The sequence below is a fragment of the Hippoglossus hippoglossus genome, chromosome 3, assembly GCF_009819705.1.
Source record: "Hippoglossus hippoglossus isolate fHipHip1 chromosome 3, fHipHip1.pri, whole genome shotgun sequence".
Taxonomy (NCBI): Eukaryota; Metazoa; Chordata; class Actinopteri; order Pleuronectiformes; family Pleuronectidae; genus Hippoglossus; species Hippoglossus hippoglossus.
In genome coordinates, this window is record NC_047153.1 from 13,389,656 (window position 1) to 13,403,803 (window position 14,148).

A 14,148-nucleotide genomic window follows, 5' to 3' on the forward strand; every position below is an offset into this window, starting at 1 on the left:
AGTAACTGAATGAACACAACACGTTTAATAAAATTACAATGAGGTTAATGAAAGATCTCCCTTGGAAGAGGCAAGAATCACAATTTAAGTAATTGTAATTGTAGGCAATAATATTGCCAAAAACATGAGTGCAGTTTAAAATCAGATTTTGAACAGATTTTAACAATTACCGAATTCAGATCAAATTAACTCTATTTTTGTCACCGTCAAACGTTTTATATACCTCTACCCCAACAATTCTTTACGGGCAGCAATCTGGTTCTAATTGAGATTTAATTCTCTATTGAGAATCCCTGTGCTCTATCATAGCACTGATTCACCGACCTCTCCGCGCTCATTCCAAACTAAAGCCCTTATCACAATCTGGTATATTTCTCCAGGCAGTGAAAACATGCCATAAGTGCGTCAGTATCTCAGGACTGAGGAGCACGGGATCAAAATATCTCATTCAGATGAAGGTCACATTTCACCATTATTCTTAAGATTTGGTTCAATTATTAGACAAAATACATTCCTGCGCCGCCTGTCTGGACTCTCCCTGGAATCCGACGGTGCAGATAAGGATGTGGGTTAGAGGCTAAAGACTGTCCAAACACCCTCACGTTTCAAGAAGCATCGTCAGAGCCATGAACTCAATCCAGGGAGTAGTGTTTGCTTTGCAGGAACAAGTCTGCATGAGGTCAAATATAGGCTCATCAAATTTTTAACACAAGACTGACAATAAAAGTAAGGTGGAGCTGTGGTTGAGAAGTTGATCAAATCCAACGATTTATATATAGGTTATATAAGGTTTATACATATATATTACAGTCTGTAGTGTGCCTAAAGTGACCATGTCTTTGTCTAGTTACATACTTAACATAACTTTACACATATTATTATTTTTTTTTAGAAACACGTATCAAGTTTATAGAGGGTTAGGGTTGTATAAATATATTAGCCAGAAATAAAACTTTGAAACAGGTTGTACTGACTTTAACGATCGAAGCGCAAGCGCATTACAGTTTGTCCAAATCCAAAAAGGGTTGCTGCGCAAGGTGCATGGTTCAGATGGGTTACACTGGAAGGCTATTCTAAGATCACATTTGTGTGGTAGTAAAAGTGAACGCTTCTCTGCAGAGGAAACACTTTCACTCTGCACACAGCCAGACCATCTGTCTGTGCTACGAGCGGAGCCTATGCGTGCTGCGCACCCAACTATGTGGGTGCAAATTACTACCTTGATGTTGTGCCCTTGAAATAATAGTTAAATACTGCGCCACTGAAATCAGACCAGATTTTTGAGGGTCAAAAGCACAATTACTTTCCACTGCCTCAAGATAGCAATGCACCAACATCTTGACTGATCACACCACAGTTTAAGATTAGGAGGCTTCTGGGTGTTCAGATGGTCACAATATGGGCACTGGAAAGGAAAAGTTTAAGGCCTTTACATTTTTAAATGTTCTTTTTGACAACCCTAATCTCCCATTAAAGATTAAAGGGATGAGAGGGACTGCTTTGTGAGAGCAAAGTTTAAATCCTCGCACTCAGATCTGAGCGCACATGAGTTGATGACTGGGATTTGAGTGAGGATCAGAAAACAGTCGGTATTCTACAATTTGTAATTAAATAATTGCAGTAATTACTGTTGTGAGAGTAGCAACTTTACAGCTTACTCTGTGCTCCAGAGCTAATATAAACATTAAATGTGGAGTGTGTGTGATAAACAGTTTCAGGGCCTCACTAACAGCCTTACTAGTCCCCTGATAAGAGTAAACAAAGACACAATTACAAAAACATTAGGCCCCATAATCAGGTCTAAATCTGTTGTTAAGGACAAATCCTATGAACTCAACGGACCAAGTGTGTGGAGACAGAAAACAGACAGGGATGAAAGAATGAGGACGATACACTGGTCTAATATAAACACATTTTATACAGCACAGGGACAGAGTCACCCACTAGTGGCAAGCAATGACAAGCAGAGTTATAGTGAGTGATTCTAATCCAATTTCTGTCACACTAACTCTAAACCAACCATCCTGACTTTAACCACTCATCTTTAGGGCCTAACCCTGACCCCTGGCCCTCAGGAGTCAGGAGTTTAAAACCTTGCTTCAGTCTACCCATTAAAATAACTTCTCAAGGTCATAGTGCCTTGACCCACCAATCATCGTAACCCTAACCACTCTACCTATATGCCCAAATGTACCTGTCTTGGTTTGGCAACCTAGATTTCAGACCTTGAAAATCGAAAAATAGAAGCGACACCAAACAGAAAAATGTATGAACTGAAGTAGTTATCCAAATAAAGATTTACAATTTAAACAACCCAGATATGATTCGGTATGAAGGTGATACGGGGATGAAGAGCTAATACCTGACGGGAATCAGCCAGTTTATTATAACCTTAACCCTTTTGACTCCCCATTACAACTGCCCAGAGGATGGAAGAGGGAGTCGTCAAGATAATTTAATAGCCCCTTAACTCTGGCCCTAACCCTTATCCTAGCCCTATCAGAACCATAACCCTATCAGAACCATGACCCTATCATAACCCTTACCCTAACTCTATCATAACCCTAACCCTAACCCTATCATAGTCCCAAACCTATCATAGCCTTAATCCTCGCCCAATCATAACCCTAACTCTATCACAACCCTAACCCTAAGTCCAAGTAGTAGGAGAAGAGGGGAGATGGAGAGAAGACAGCAAGAGATGGTAAATGTGCCACAAATACCACTGTCACTTTAGTGTGTCCGGTAACACTGAATTACTTCTGGTCAAAGACATACGATTTCACATCTAGTTTGCCAGGTAGGTGTGATGTTAGCTATAGCAGTGGGAGAGTTGTGAGTATCGGTGTCTGCAGCTGCACTGCCGGCCACGGGAAACTGACTAATCCTCTCGGCACGTTAGCGTTGCGACAGTTTCCTGCCTTGTTGCATTTGTCCATACAGAGGAACTTAGCCTCTAAGATCTGAGTTGGCTTACGAAGTGGATTTATTTTGGATTGATTTAATGTTTGTTTTGTTCTAGCTATGAGGATAAAAGTATCGTCTTCAACACAGTTAAAGATGCTCTAGATTGTGTTGTTGCCATGTCAACCTGCCTCCATGTCTTTGGGGGGCAGCTTTTTTGGAGGAACACTGAAGGAAAGCGTGTACTTGCTTTGATGTTGACTTTAAGTATGAACAGTCTTTCTGCAGAACCGTTTACACCTAACGACTGGGCTATTTTTGGCTATTTTCTTCCCTTGATGTGACTATTTTCTGTAAATCCAACCTCCCCTGATGCGTTGGAATCAGCATGGAAAAATGTGCCCTGTGGTTCCAACAAATGTTTGTGTAATTATGGCACAAACAGTGAAGTAACGAGAAAAGGAAGCGCTACTACACTCTTGAGTATCAACATTCCACCAAAGTGACTCTTACAGTTAATGAAAGGTGTCACCGATTTATTTAAAACTTTAAAAAAATGTACGCTGAACTAACAGGAATGTGACGGCCGACTGCCTTCCACATGTGAGAGGATGTGAAGTCACAGTGGGCAGAACGACCAGAGTCATTTAAGGCCTCTAACGATGTCAAACACAATGAAACAATTAGCCTGGTATTCTGTGGGCTTTTGGCAGGGGGGAGAAATTAACGAGATCATTAATAAGTTAGAAAATGATCCTGTCCCAACAAACCTGTTGCAATCAATAATTTATGGGGGAGGCTTGAACATTGGTGCCGAAACCACCAATCTGCAATCAAACTCAATCTTGTATGCATGAGTAAATCATATGAAAGGCAGCGGAGAAGAGCACTGGTCCATCTTCTCTTTTATAACAGCATCCTTCGGCCAGCTCACAATTTATTAGACTGGATCCACGCAGGCTTTTGTTTTCTACCAATGCATCAAATTCTGGAAGACATCACACACGCGGCAGACATTCCTCAGAGTTACAAAAGTGCCAAAGACTGTTAAAAAAAAAACAATAAGCCGAAAATGGAAAACAGAATGAAAACAATCATGTTGGCCAACGAAGATATCCCCTATGGTCTCTGAGAGTCATGAGAGACACATGAGGATGAAAGTGACCTCATGCTCATCATTGAGTCCCCAAAACTGGGGATTATCACAGTGATGAGCTTATGTGACCCTTATAAGGAGGATGAGGAGGATGTGATGCACAGATGTCTGATGGAGGGACAAGGTGATTCCACTTATCACAAGGCTAGCGTGGTGGCAGAGTGGTTTGCACTGCTGCCTCACACCCCAACACATTCTGGGATAAGCTACAGCTACTTGTGACCTTCAAAAAGATCTGTTCATTAAAATCAATACAACTAGAATGGGCCTCAGTAGAGCTAATACCTCTTCAACAGTCCCCTTAAAGTCAATCAAGATGCACCAAATTGCACAAACTCCTAGATATCAGTCCCCCCTGTCCATCAAGAATGAATTATTCCCTGGGAAAAGTGGTGTAAATGTTGAAGATGTCCTGTTTCGCAATGTTACAAAAAGTGTTGTCTGGATGCACTGCCAAAATCAGGAGTTCTTTCTTGGTCCATGTCACATCTATTCACCAGGTTTCCTAGAAATCTGTCCGGAAGTTTTTGAGTAGTCCTGCAGACAAACAATTAAACCAACTGACAAGAACAAAACCTCCATGGGGGAAGAAATGAAAAGGGCCCTAAAACAAAGATGTTAAAGGACAGTTCAGTCGTAGCATGTGCGCCCCCCCCCCCTTGAGCGTGTGCATGCGTGCGTTGCATTCGTACCTGCAGGTTGACCTCGGCCTCGTAGAAAGTGAGGCAGGAGCAGAAGTGTCGATCTGATTCGATGTCCGTCAGCACAACTGTGAAGAAGGTGGGTGCTTTCCGATCCCTGGACAGCCTCCAACCTCCAGGCTGGCAGAACTGAAAAGATGTTCGATAAAATATCATTACATGAGCACAGCAACTACGACAATTCACCCACACAGTCTGATATATAAAGTGTTTCAGTGGCTGAAGAAGCAACAGCAAAATCTGCGTGACGTCTCTAGACATTTATGCAGAGAGCTCACTTCAGAGACAAACATTTCAATGTGTCTGTTGACGTTTTGAAGTTGTAGTTATGTTTTGGACACTCTTGGCTGGCGACCTATTCAAACCTTAAATGGACAGGGCAGCAGCATATTCCAGTAGGTGGTTTAATCCTAATACCCCCACAGAGAGCTGAGACAGGATGTCCTGTTTGAGTCCAGCAGTCACGTCTGCAGAGCGGGAAGTGGCATGTTCAGCAGACCAACATGCACGTCAACAATTTTAAATATGACGGAAGATGTTAAAATACCGGCAAGTCCAGGAATTAGGCGAATACCAGCGGAAATATTGTTTAAAATGTTGCCGTCAATTGGATTTCATTAGTCACCAATTAAGAAAAGGATATTGAAGTGAAAGTGAAGTGAACCATGTAAACAATCTATTGTTGAAATTCAAACTATCCGGATTACAGATTTGTTTCTGAGACTTCTTGGCTTAGCTTTGGACACATATTGGGTTTCTTCATGAGTAAATCGAGTTCTTCCAAAATCTTCCTGGCATAACTTCTTATTTATTTTCCCAACACCCTGTTTATTGGGGATTTGAGGATTCAACACAAATTAACAATTTTCGATGGATGTCCAAACCGAGCAATATTTTATCAAATTGTGGGCACAGAGACTGAGAGAGGCTGTCCTCATCATAAAAAGCATCTTTAACAGGTTTGCATGTCTCAAAGCAGCAGTGTGAGTCATCACCAGTCCTGACAAAAAACATCTGCGAGCGCTGAATAAAAACAAGCTTCTTCTGATAAAGTGTTTTGTTCGACTTATAAAGTTTGTCAGTAAAATGATTCTAGATGGAGATTTTAGTTTCACATATTTTGCCAAGATTGACAAATATGTTGCTTTCACATAAACAAGCCAGTTGTACAAGTCAATAAAATGTATGAGCATGAAGAACCATGATAAACTATCATGTCAAAGCCCCAAAAATAAGCAATTTATAATGAAGGAATTGATAAATGATCATTTGAATGTGAGAGTGACAGAGGGCCAAAATTTGTGATCCAGGCAGGCATTTAGTCCGAGAGTTGAGTGTTTGTGTCTGGTCTCTGTTTTTGCTGGAGGCCCAACTGGCCTGGCTCTGAAAACGTTGTTTAGACTGCTCCTCAGGGGTTACACAAGGGATTACTGGACACATGGAGGAAGAGGAGAGGGCCGGCTGAAGGAGGGGCGAGTGAGGGCAAAAAACAGATGGATTGATGGACAGATGGATCCGTGTACAGCCAAAGAAAAATATACTGGCAAGGTAACATATCTGTGGCAGGAGAAAAAGAGGAGGAGGAGTAGAGACAGAGAGGGAGAGAGAAACAGAGAAAGGGGAGGGCGGTGGAGGGCGGTGGAGACGAGGACAGAGGAGGAGAGGAAATGGGGTAGGAAGGATTTGGCTTGTTCGACCTGGAGGATTGGACCAGGACGCCACCATCTTCCAGCAGATACAATAGCTCACAGGAAATCTGTTAAACCTGCCTTGTTTGTGTGTGTGTGTGTGTGTGTGTGTGTGTGTGTGTGTGTGTGTGTGTGTGTGTGTGTGTGTGTGTGTGTGTGTGTGTGTGTGTGTGTGTGCGTGTGTGTGTCTCTATCAGGCCAGACAGAAGCCAAGGACAAGTCGGGATAACTGTGATCCTGTCATAAACTATTCCAACTATGCCATTCATTGTTGTCAAAAAAGAGATAAACATAATTGGGCCTGCATAGTTCAGAAGATCACAGCAGATATAGCATCCGGCAAGTGTGTGTGTCCATTGTACTGTATGCATGTGCATGCATAAGAGATAACTGTAAAGGCGAGCAGGTTGCAGAGAGCATGTGGAGGCGCGATGATGAGAAGACGACATTAAATCAGTGCTTCCTTTGATCTGCTATCTGGCCTTTAGGTCTGCAGAGACACACTCGGGGGCTGGCGCCGGTTCAAAGTCACCTCAGGGAGTCAACACTATATTCGGCAACCACTGCATCCAGACAGACTACTCACATCGTTTTAGAAACAACTTATGGACGTCATCATCTAGTTTAAATGTTGGATGTAATAACAATGTTACAAATGGGGCAATTCAAGGAAATAGAAAAGGCAAAAATCTGATCAAATGTTTCCATATTTCCTCCCCTCTTGCCTTTTTATGTAACTCAAGCTTTAAAAATATTGTATCTGCGTATGACTCATTATGATTTTCAGTGTCAACTGAGCATGCATCCTAGACAAAGGTGTTTACATATAGGGCTTGCTGTTTACTTGTGAATAAACTATTTGAAATCAGGTTGAGAGTCTTGATGGTTTCAGAAATCTGTCCTGCATTTTTGCATCTTTTGCAAAAAGCCTAGAAACATCTGCTGGGGCTGCACTGCTTTCCACTAATGTTGTTTATCATTTTAAATTTAACTATGCACAACCGTAAGTAAACAGAGATAATATGTTCATGCTATTGTTTAAAACTCTGGCATGAAAGATTTCTCCAGTTCAATTCAAAACACACAATACAGTGTGGATACAAACACAAACACACACACACGCAGGCACGCACACACGCGCACGCACACGCACACGCACGCACACGCACACGCACACGCACACACACACACACACTGCACAGATGATGAAGTCCTGGCAGAGGTAATGGATGAAGATCTAATATTTCAGATTTGAAATGATCAGAATGACAGGGACAGCAAAACAGTAAAAACTGCAGGAAATATTGGGACCTTATCCTTTTTCTGTCCTGCTGTTCTTAATTCTAAAAACTAAACAAAAAACTGTTAAATCACCAGGACAGATGAAGCAACAGAGCAAAGTACACAAGTGAAAGCACTGACTGACGGCATTAAACACGAGCTGTGCTGTACATTCAGCTATAGAAATCCAACACACTGGAACAGGTGCGAGGATCATTGTATAACATTAGCCTTAATAAACCCCGCACACCAACACACCATGCAAACACGCACGCACACAAAAGGACATCTATTCCAAAATTAGACCTAAGTCAAGTGACAAAGGAACTCTGCGACACACTCGCTGTATTGATGTCAATACCTGCGGCTAAATCCTCTGCATCACATGTGCTGCACCCTGGCAGGACCAGCTCCCACCACCACCACCTCACAGTTCACCTACTCATTCAGTGACACTGGATCTTCAGTCTGACCTGCTAAGCATCGTCCCAGCAGAGTGCTGCACCAATAAAAGAGGAAAAAAACAACATCACACAGGGGCTCTGCCTGATCAGGACAGGGTTGCATTCTTATTCAGTGACGAGGCATTAATCCCTGGTCACGCCAGTGCAGGCTAGATATATAACTGGCAGCGGCAGCCATGAGTAAAGATGACTCAGGACAAAGAGACGTAGAGGACAGTATCTGTCTTCAGAATCAGTGTTATTTTTCTCTGGTGTGAGACCAACATTTAAGATTCCTGTACTTGGGAGGAAATACAAACAGCCTGAAGGGGTCATAAAACCTTGAAAGGTTTCCCGTTGCGACAAATGAGCTCAATCCCATAAATCCTTTCAGAGAAGGACTTATTTCATAATTTGGTTGAGTTTCAAACCCAAAATGAAATCAGGCAAGTTCTTCGTGCAAAAACTAAGCTCTGGCATCATCGAGGATGACCTAAGCTGAATGAGGAAATATCATTAAGAAAAGAAATGACATACAACGTAAACATTATAACAATTGAAAAACCTAAAAATAAATTTAAAGTAAGTAACACGCTGCCAGATAATCTCTAATCTTAGATCAGGTGTTAAGGAAAGGATGTGAAAAAGAAATCAACAGATAAGCCATAATCATCATCCTTTCAGACAATGCCTGGAGTGACTATCAATACAATGTGGTCAGAAAAACTTCAACAACAGATGTGCACTACACCGTGTACTTCCATTAGGGTCTTCCTTACTCGTTCCCCGTGCACGTGGAAGAGACACATGCCAGGAAGACAACACAATGACGGAAAGTGAAGTGCAAGGTGTCAGGGGCCAGAGCGGGCCAGGCCGGGGGGGTGAGAAGGTCAACGGCGTGCTGCCTGCCGAGCGCTCCCTACTTTATCAGGTCCTGCAGGATGAGCATTGGACAAAACAAGCAGAGACGGCTGCTCCGGCCGAGCGGTTTGGCGCACAAACATGCATGTGTCTCATCTGTCTCCTTCACTCAAGGTTAGCGTGATGAGTGCAAGAAACAACGCTGTCAACAAAATGACCATAATAGCACCCTTATCCAAACACCACTTAGTGGTCGCAGAGAATTCATTTCTGCGCCAAAGCTTTTAGCTCCATCACTAGGAGCTGCGGCAACTGAGGTAGCATCTCCTACCCTCCATTTCTATTCTTCAACTTAGTCCCCCCCCCCCCGTCACCAACACTCCTGGTTTCCCTTTACTGATATGTTATGCAATACGGGACGCATATGGTTCATTTTAGGCGTAGATATTTTTAGACGACCATAATGAACCACAGTAAATAGAAAAATGTCTAGTCAGGCAGGACAGGAAGAGTCATCTAGCGAAGATTAGAAACAGCGCTGTACACAAAATGTCAAGCTTCATAAATGCCATATGTGTAGGAAACCTAACACTAGAAAAAGAGCCTACTACGATGTGTATTTATAGCCCAAATGTAAAGTCCAACAACCCTGCTGAATTTCCACAACATCCCTCGGGAAGATTTGTTCACTCCGGGGTGAATACTTAGTCTATTTCAAAACACAGCATAAATTCAAAACACAACCAGTTCACCACATGCAACTTGAAAACAGAGATGCATAAATAAAAAAAGCACCCTTTGGAGGATTGGACATTCCTACGATCAAAATCAATCTGCTGTCAGATCGCTTCTACTTGCACTCCCAAGCTCACGCCTGGAGCTAAACCTGAAGCATCTGTGTGGCGTTCAGGCCAGGCGAAGAGGTCCCAAACAATAAATGGATTTTATGATGTGTGGGTTCTTGTCAAGATTGGGTTAACAAACACTACATCTTCCAAACATTAATGAATTGAATCATAGTTCAGGGAAAAGGCTGCGGTGAAATATATTCAGGACAAAAAATTCCCGTCACTGTTTAATACCAGGTTATAGTAGTAAAACTGATATTAAAACCACTTGAACAGTTAAAACAACAAGCAAAATGCAATAAATAACCGCATAGATGTGATGAAATGTGTCAAAACTGAAGTATGAACAACGGTAAGATCAACTGTGTAAAGCTTGTGGCATTTCTGCTTAAACAATCAATGACTTAAAGAAGGAGTTGCTCTGTCATGTCTGGGCATGCCTGCTTGTGCTGCTCTGTTTATCACAGGCTGACATTGTGTTAGCACACTGTGCTTTTTAGACAAGAATAAAATTGATGTCGAAGCCGTCTGATAACCACAGAGTTTCACAATTCATGTGAGCCGTCTTGTATCGAACAGAAATCTGGCTCCAGGCGGCACTTGGCTCTGCACAGTAAACAATTGTCAATCTAGCCATTGTCAAGTATAAATACGTGACAATGGCTGTATGTGTACGGCACATATTATGTTGCACGTAGAGAAGCATACTTTATTTAAAGCTCCAACACTGGTGACATATTAAAGAATTAAAATCGAACTTACACCTGACAAACACCAGAGCATAATAAACATTTATGATTCTGGTATTTGCAGAAGCCATGGTAAAAAATTTTTTAAAAAAACTGTCCTGCCGGGGTTCCACCTGTTCTTACCATAAACATTTAAAGGAGGGGGAAGTGAAAGATGGAGACTTCCCCTGAATATTCACAGTTTTCTTGCCAAACAAAGCATTAGACCTCATAAGAATTCAAAGAGGTGATGTCATGAAGGACCACAGAAGGCATATTTTATTACAAACGCACCTAAATACCTGAGTAAAGTTATAACATAAGTGACTTTTACTCGTGTTGGTCTTCTTTGCAGCCAGCGTATGAAGAATATAATTTTTGTCCTCCCCTTCAGCGCAACTTCAAAATTAAACTAAAGTATCAACCTGGTATGTGCTTGTGCTTCTCATAAAAGCAGCTCCCACTGATTTAACTTTGCCCTTTTGCTCCGCTTATAGAGCTGTGATGTCTCTGCAGGAACCTGCTACAGGTCAACCTCTGGCCTCCAAACCTAGACAGCCTGCAGCAACGCATTTGACCTTCGAGAACCTCACTCAAATCTGCATAACTGTGACCAGGCCATGGATCTGAACTACTTAAATAATGTAGTATGAAGCACAGTAAAGGCTCAACTACACTCAACATTACAAGTGAATGTGGAAATGGGCAGTGTAGCCAATAGTTAAAGTGAGACGACTGTAGGACATGAGGAAGAGACTTCAACAATGACGGAACATTTTGAGGAGAGACTTTGAAAGTTGGACCACTGCCGCTCTCAACACGGCCACTTTTGCCTCCTCCTCAAGAGGTACATTATCAGAACCTCCTCCACCATCGCCATGTTTGTGGTCGACTCTCTACTGGTTGTATTGCTTAACAGCCATGTCAATGTAAAGGATGGATAGCAGTAGCCTAAAGTGGCACCTGAGGTTATGTCCAGACTGAATGCAAACTCCTTTGATCTCTGAATGACCCATGTCGTGCATTCCTGTCTGCAACGGTATCTTTTTTTCTAACCACTGGGGGAGCCAGAGCTGCCACGCACGACTGTTATATTTCTTTATCCAGTTCTGGTCAACATCAGATGGCTCCCCCCTATAGTTACCTGCATCAGCTGAGAATGTGTAAACATGGTTGGTTTTTCCTTCATCTGTAAAAAGTAAACACGAGACATGAAAACACACCTCTGAGCTCATGGAGTGATGAATGAAAGAGCAGGATAAACAGCTTTGTCCTGAGGTTGTATATCGGTACAATGGCTGTCCTGCGTTTGACTGCTGAGCCCCGGCCTTTGGAGCCCTGTAAGATAATGGCTGATAATGACCTGGCTGTGGAACAGGTGCTTCCTCCACCGCCTTGTGGGAGCTCTGGCAAAGTTATTCACTGCGGGCCTCAGTCTCACTTCTGCCCGTAATAAGTTCAGTTGAAACCACAACAAGTTTTGTTCCTCCTCTGAGTAAACACTAATGTAGCGTGGAGAGTAAATGAGAATATGTGCAGTATGTGGCATACGTGATGAGGAACACAGAAGGGGCTAACGAGTTTCTATGTCCATCATAATGAATATGTTAATATGAGACTTCCCGCTCATGAAATCACACGCTACACCCACTGGAAGGTGACGTGTCGAAACCAGCGACTTTATCTCACCAAGTACTTCTCTAAAGCTGCACAGCTGAGATTTGAAAATTACGAAAGTGAAAGATTGTTATCCTGGAATTTCTCACAGCTGCATGGATAGTACACAAGAGAAGACAGCTCTCAGAGTAGAGAAGAAAAAAAGAATACTGTGCACACTAATACTATCACTAGTGGGAACACTTGGCACCTGGCCACAGGAGCTCCACATACTGTGTTGTACAAAAACAACAAGGGGAGGTGGTCTGTGACGTATCCTCTGAACGCGTCCTCACATCCCCTCTCACCAGTCCTCATACATATGTGAATGCAATCCAAGCATTTTTATGAATGACTGCTTAGAGTACATAACACATGTGTAGTTCATGATCGAAGAAACGCAGATGTTCTTTTGCTTCTCATACAGTGATGTATTTAGTAGCTTGATGTTCAGAGTAGTTTGAGGCATCAAACTTGAAATTTAGAGAAACCTTTCCACCAATCCACAGGCTGTGTACCACTTTGTTCCACTGTGGCATACATTTTCTATTAGTTCCAGGTGGCTTATTGGCACCACCGATTCTCCAGTAAAATAATAAAAAAGGATGAGTTGTTGCACGGATTAAAAATGGTCCCTACTGAAGTTTTATCTAACATGAACTCAGAAACAAAACATCACATCATATCTACAGTAAAGATGAATACAGCTACACCAATACCAGGGTCCAAAAGTAGTACCCGCCACTCACCAAATGGGAGTAAAATTTCCTCACTACAACAGATAAAGCATGCTGACTATGTTTAGCAATTTCACCATTGCTATAGCTCAACAAAAAACACATGATTGTGTAAGTCTTGGTGCCAGGGAACTGTTAGCACTGAAGTCTAAAAGAGTCTGAGAGCACTGGCATCGACCAAAACGGGCAGCACAGTGATGTGGTAGTTAGCCCTTACAGCAAAAAGGTTCCTGGTTACAATCCTGGTTCTGCCAGGGTGTTCTCCGGGTACTCTGGCTTCCGCAGTCCAAAGACATGCAGATTGGGGTTAGGTTGATTGGAGTCGTCAAATCGATTGAATGTGTGAATGTGAATATATGTTTTTATGTTGACCCCTGCGATATGCTGGATGGATGGACCAAAAACGTAAATTTGGACCTTGACTTGAACGCATTAAAATCATAAAATAAAAAATGCACTCCCTCTGCAGATAACATTGTTTTTCGCTTAAGAAGCACAGCGACATCAGCACTTTGAAAGCACAGCTGGATATGTACAGTATGTTCATGATTCAACACAAACACACCTTGTTACAGACTGTGTTTCAGTGTAGCCATACTTGTGGTTTCATAGCGGTAAACGTGAACATGAGGATAAGACTAAAGGCCTCCAGGAGCCATGCTGCTCCATAAACCCAGAGACACTAACAGGGTTTGACAACAGACCAACACTACCATCCTTTCAGCCCCAAACTCTTACTAGTAGAGCTGTCGATGAATAACAGCAATGTAATGTATTACTGCACAATGTTATTATGCTGTCAGCAGCTAAGACTGTTCCAAAGAATCTGACAATTTTTCCCCCGCTGCCCGAGTCAATACCCGAATGTCTTCTTAAGTGAAACTCAGCAGGCTCAGCACACAGCAGTTTGGGCCAGATCACTTCTACGCCAGCACAAGACGGAACCATTACAGCAGGACTTTTTTTTGGATTTGGCAAGTCTTATTTTAGTGCCTCAACACTGAGGAAAACACCTGAAACTAGACATATAAACATCTGCATACAACAGGCAGTACTGGGATTTATTTCTAAATTAAAAGGTAAATAAACGGGTCTCAAAGGATCTCATAAAATCACCTCTGGCAGAAATAGAGGAACTATATATA

The 14,148-nt window shown here is 42.3% G+C and overlaps 1 protein-coding gene across 3 annotated transcripts in view; it reads right to left on the minus strand.

Moving 5' to 3' along the window:
* The window catches only part of sbf2 (SET binding factor 2), a 92,792-nt gene that overhangs the window by 56,047 nt on the left and 22,597 nt on the right, over positions 1-14,148 (minus strand). For all 3 annotated transcript variants that reach the window (XM_034576622.1, XM_034576639.1, XM_034576631.1), the window contains exon 3: positions 4,753-4,890. In XM_034576622.1, the coding sequence (XP_034432513.1) occupies positions 4,753-4,890 (138 nt within the window). The remainder of the gene's footprint in view (positions 1-4,752; positions 4,891-14,148) is intronic.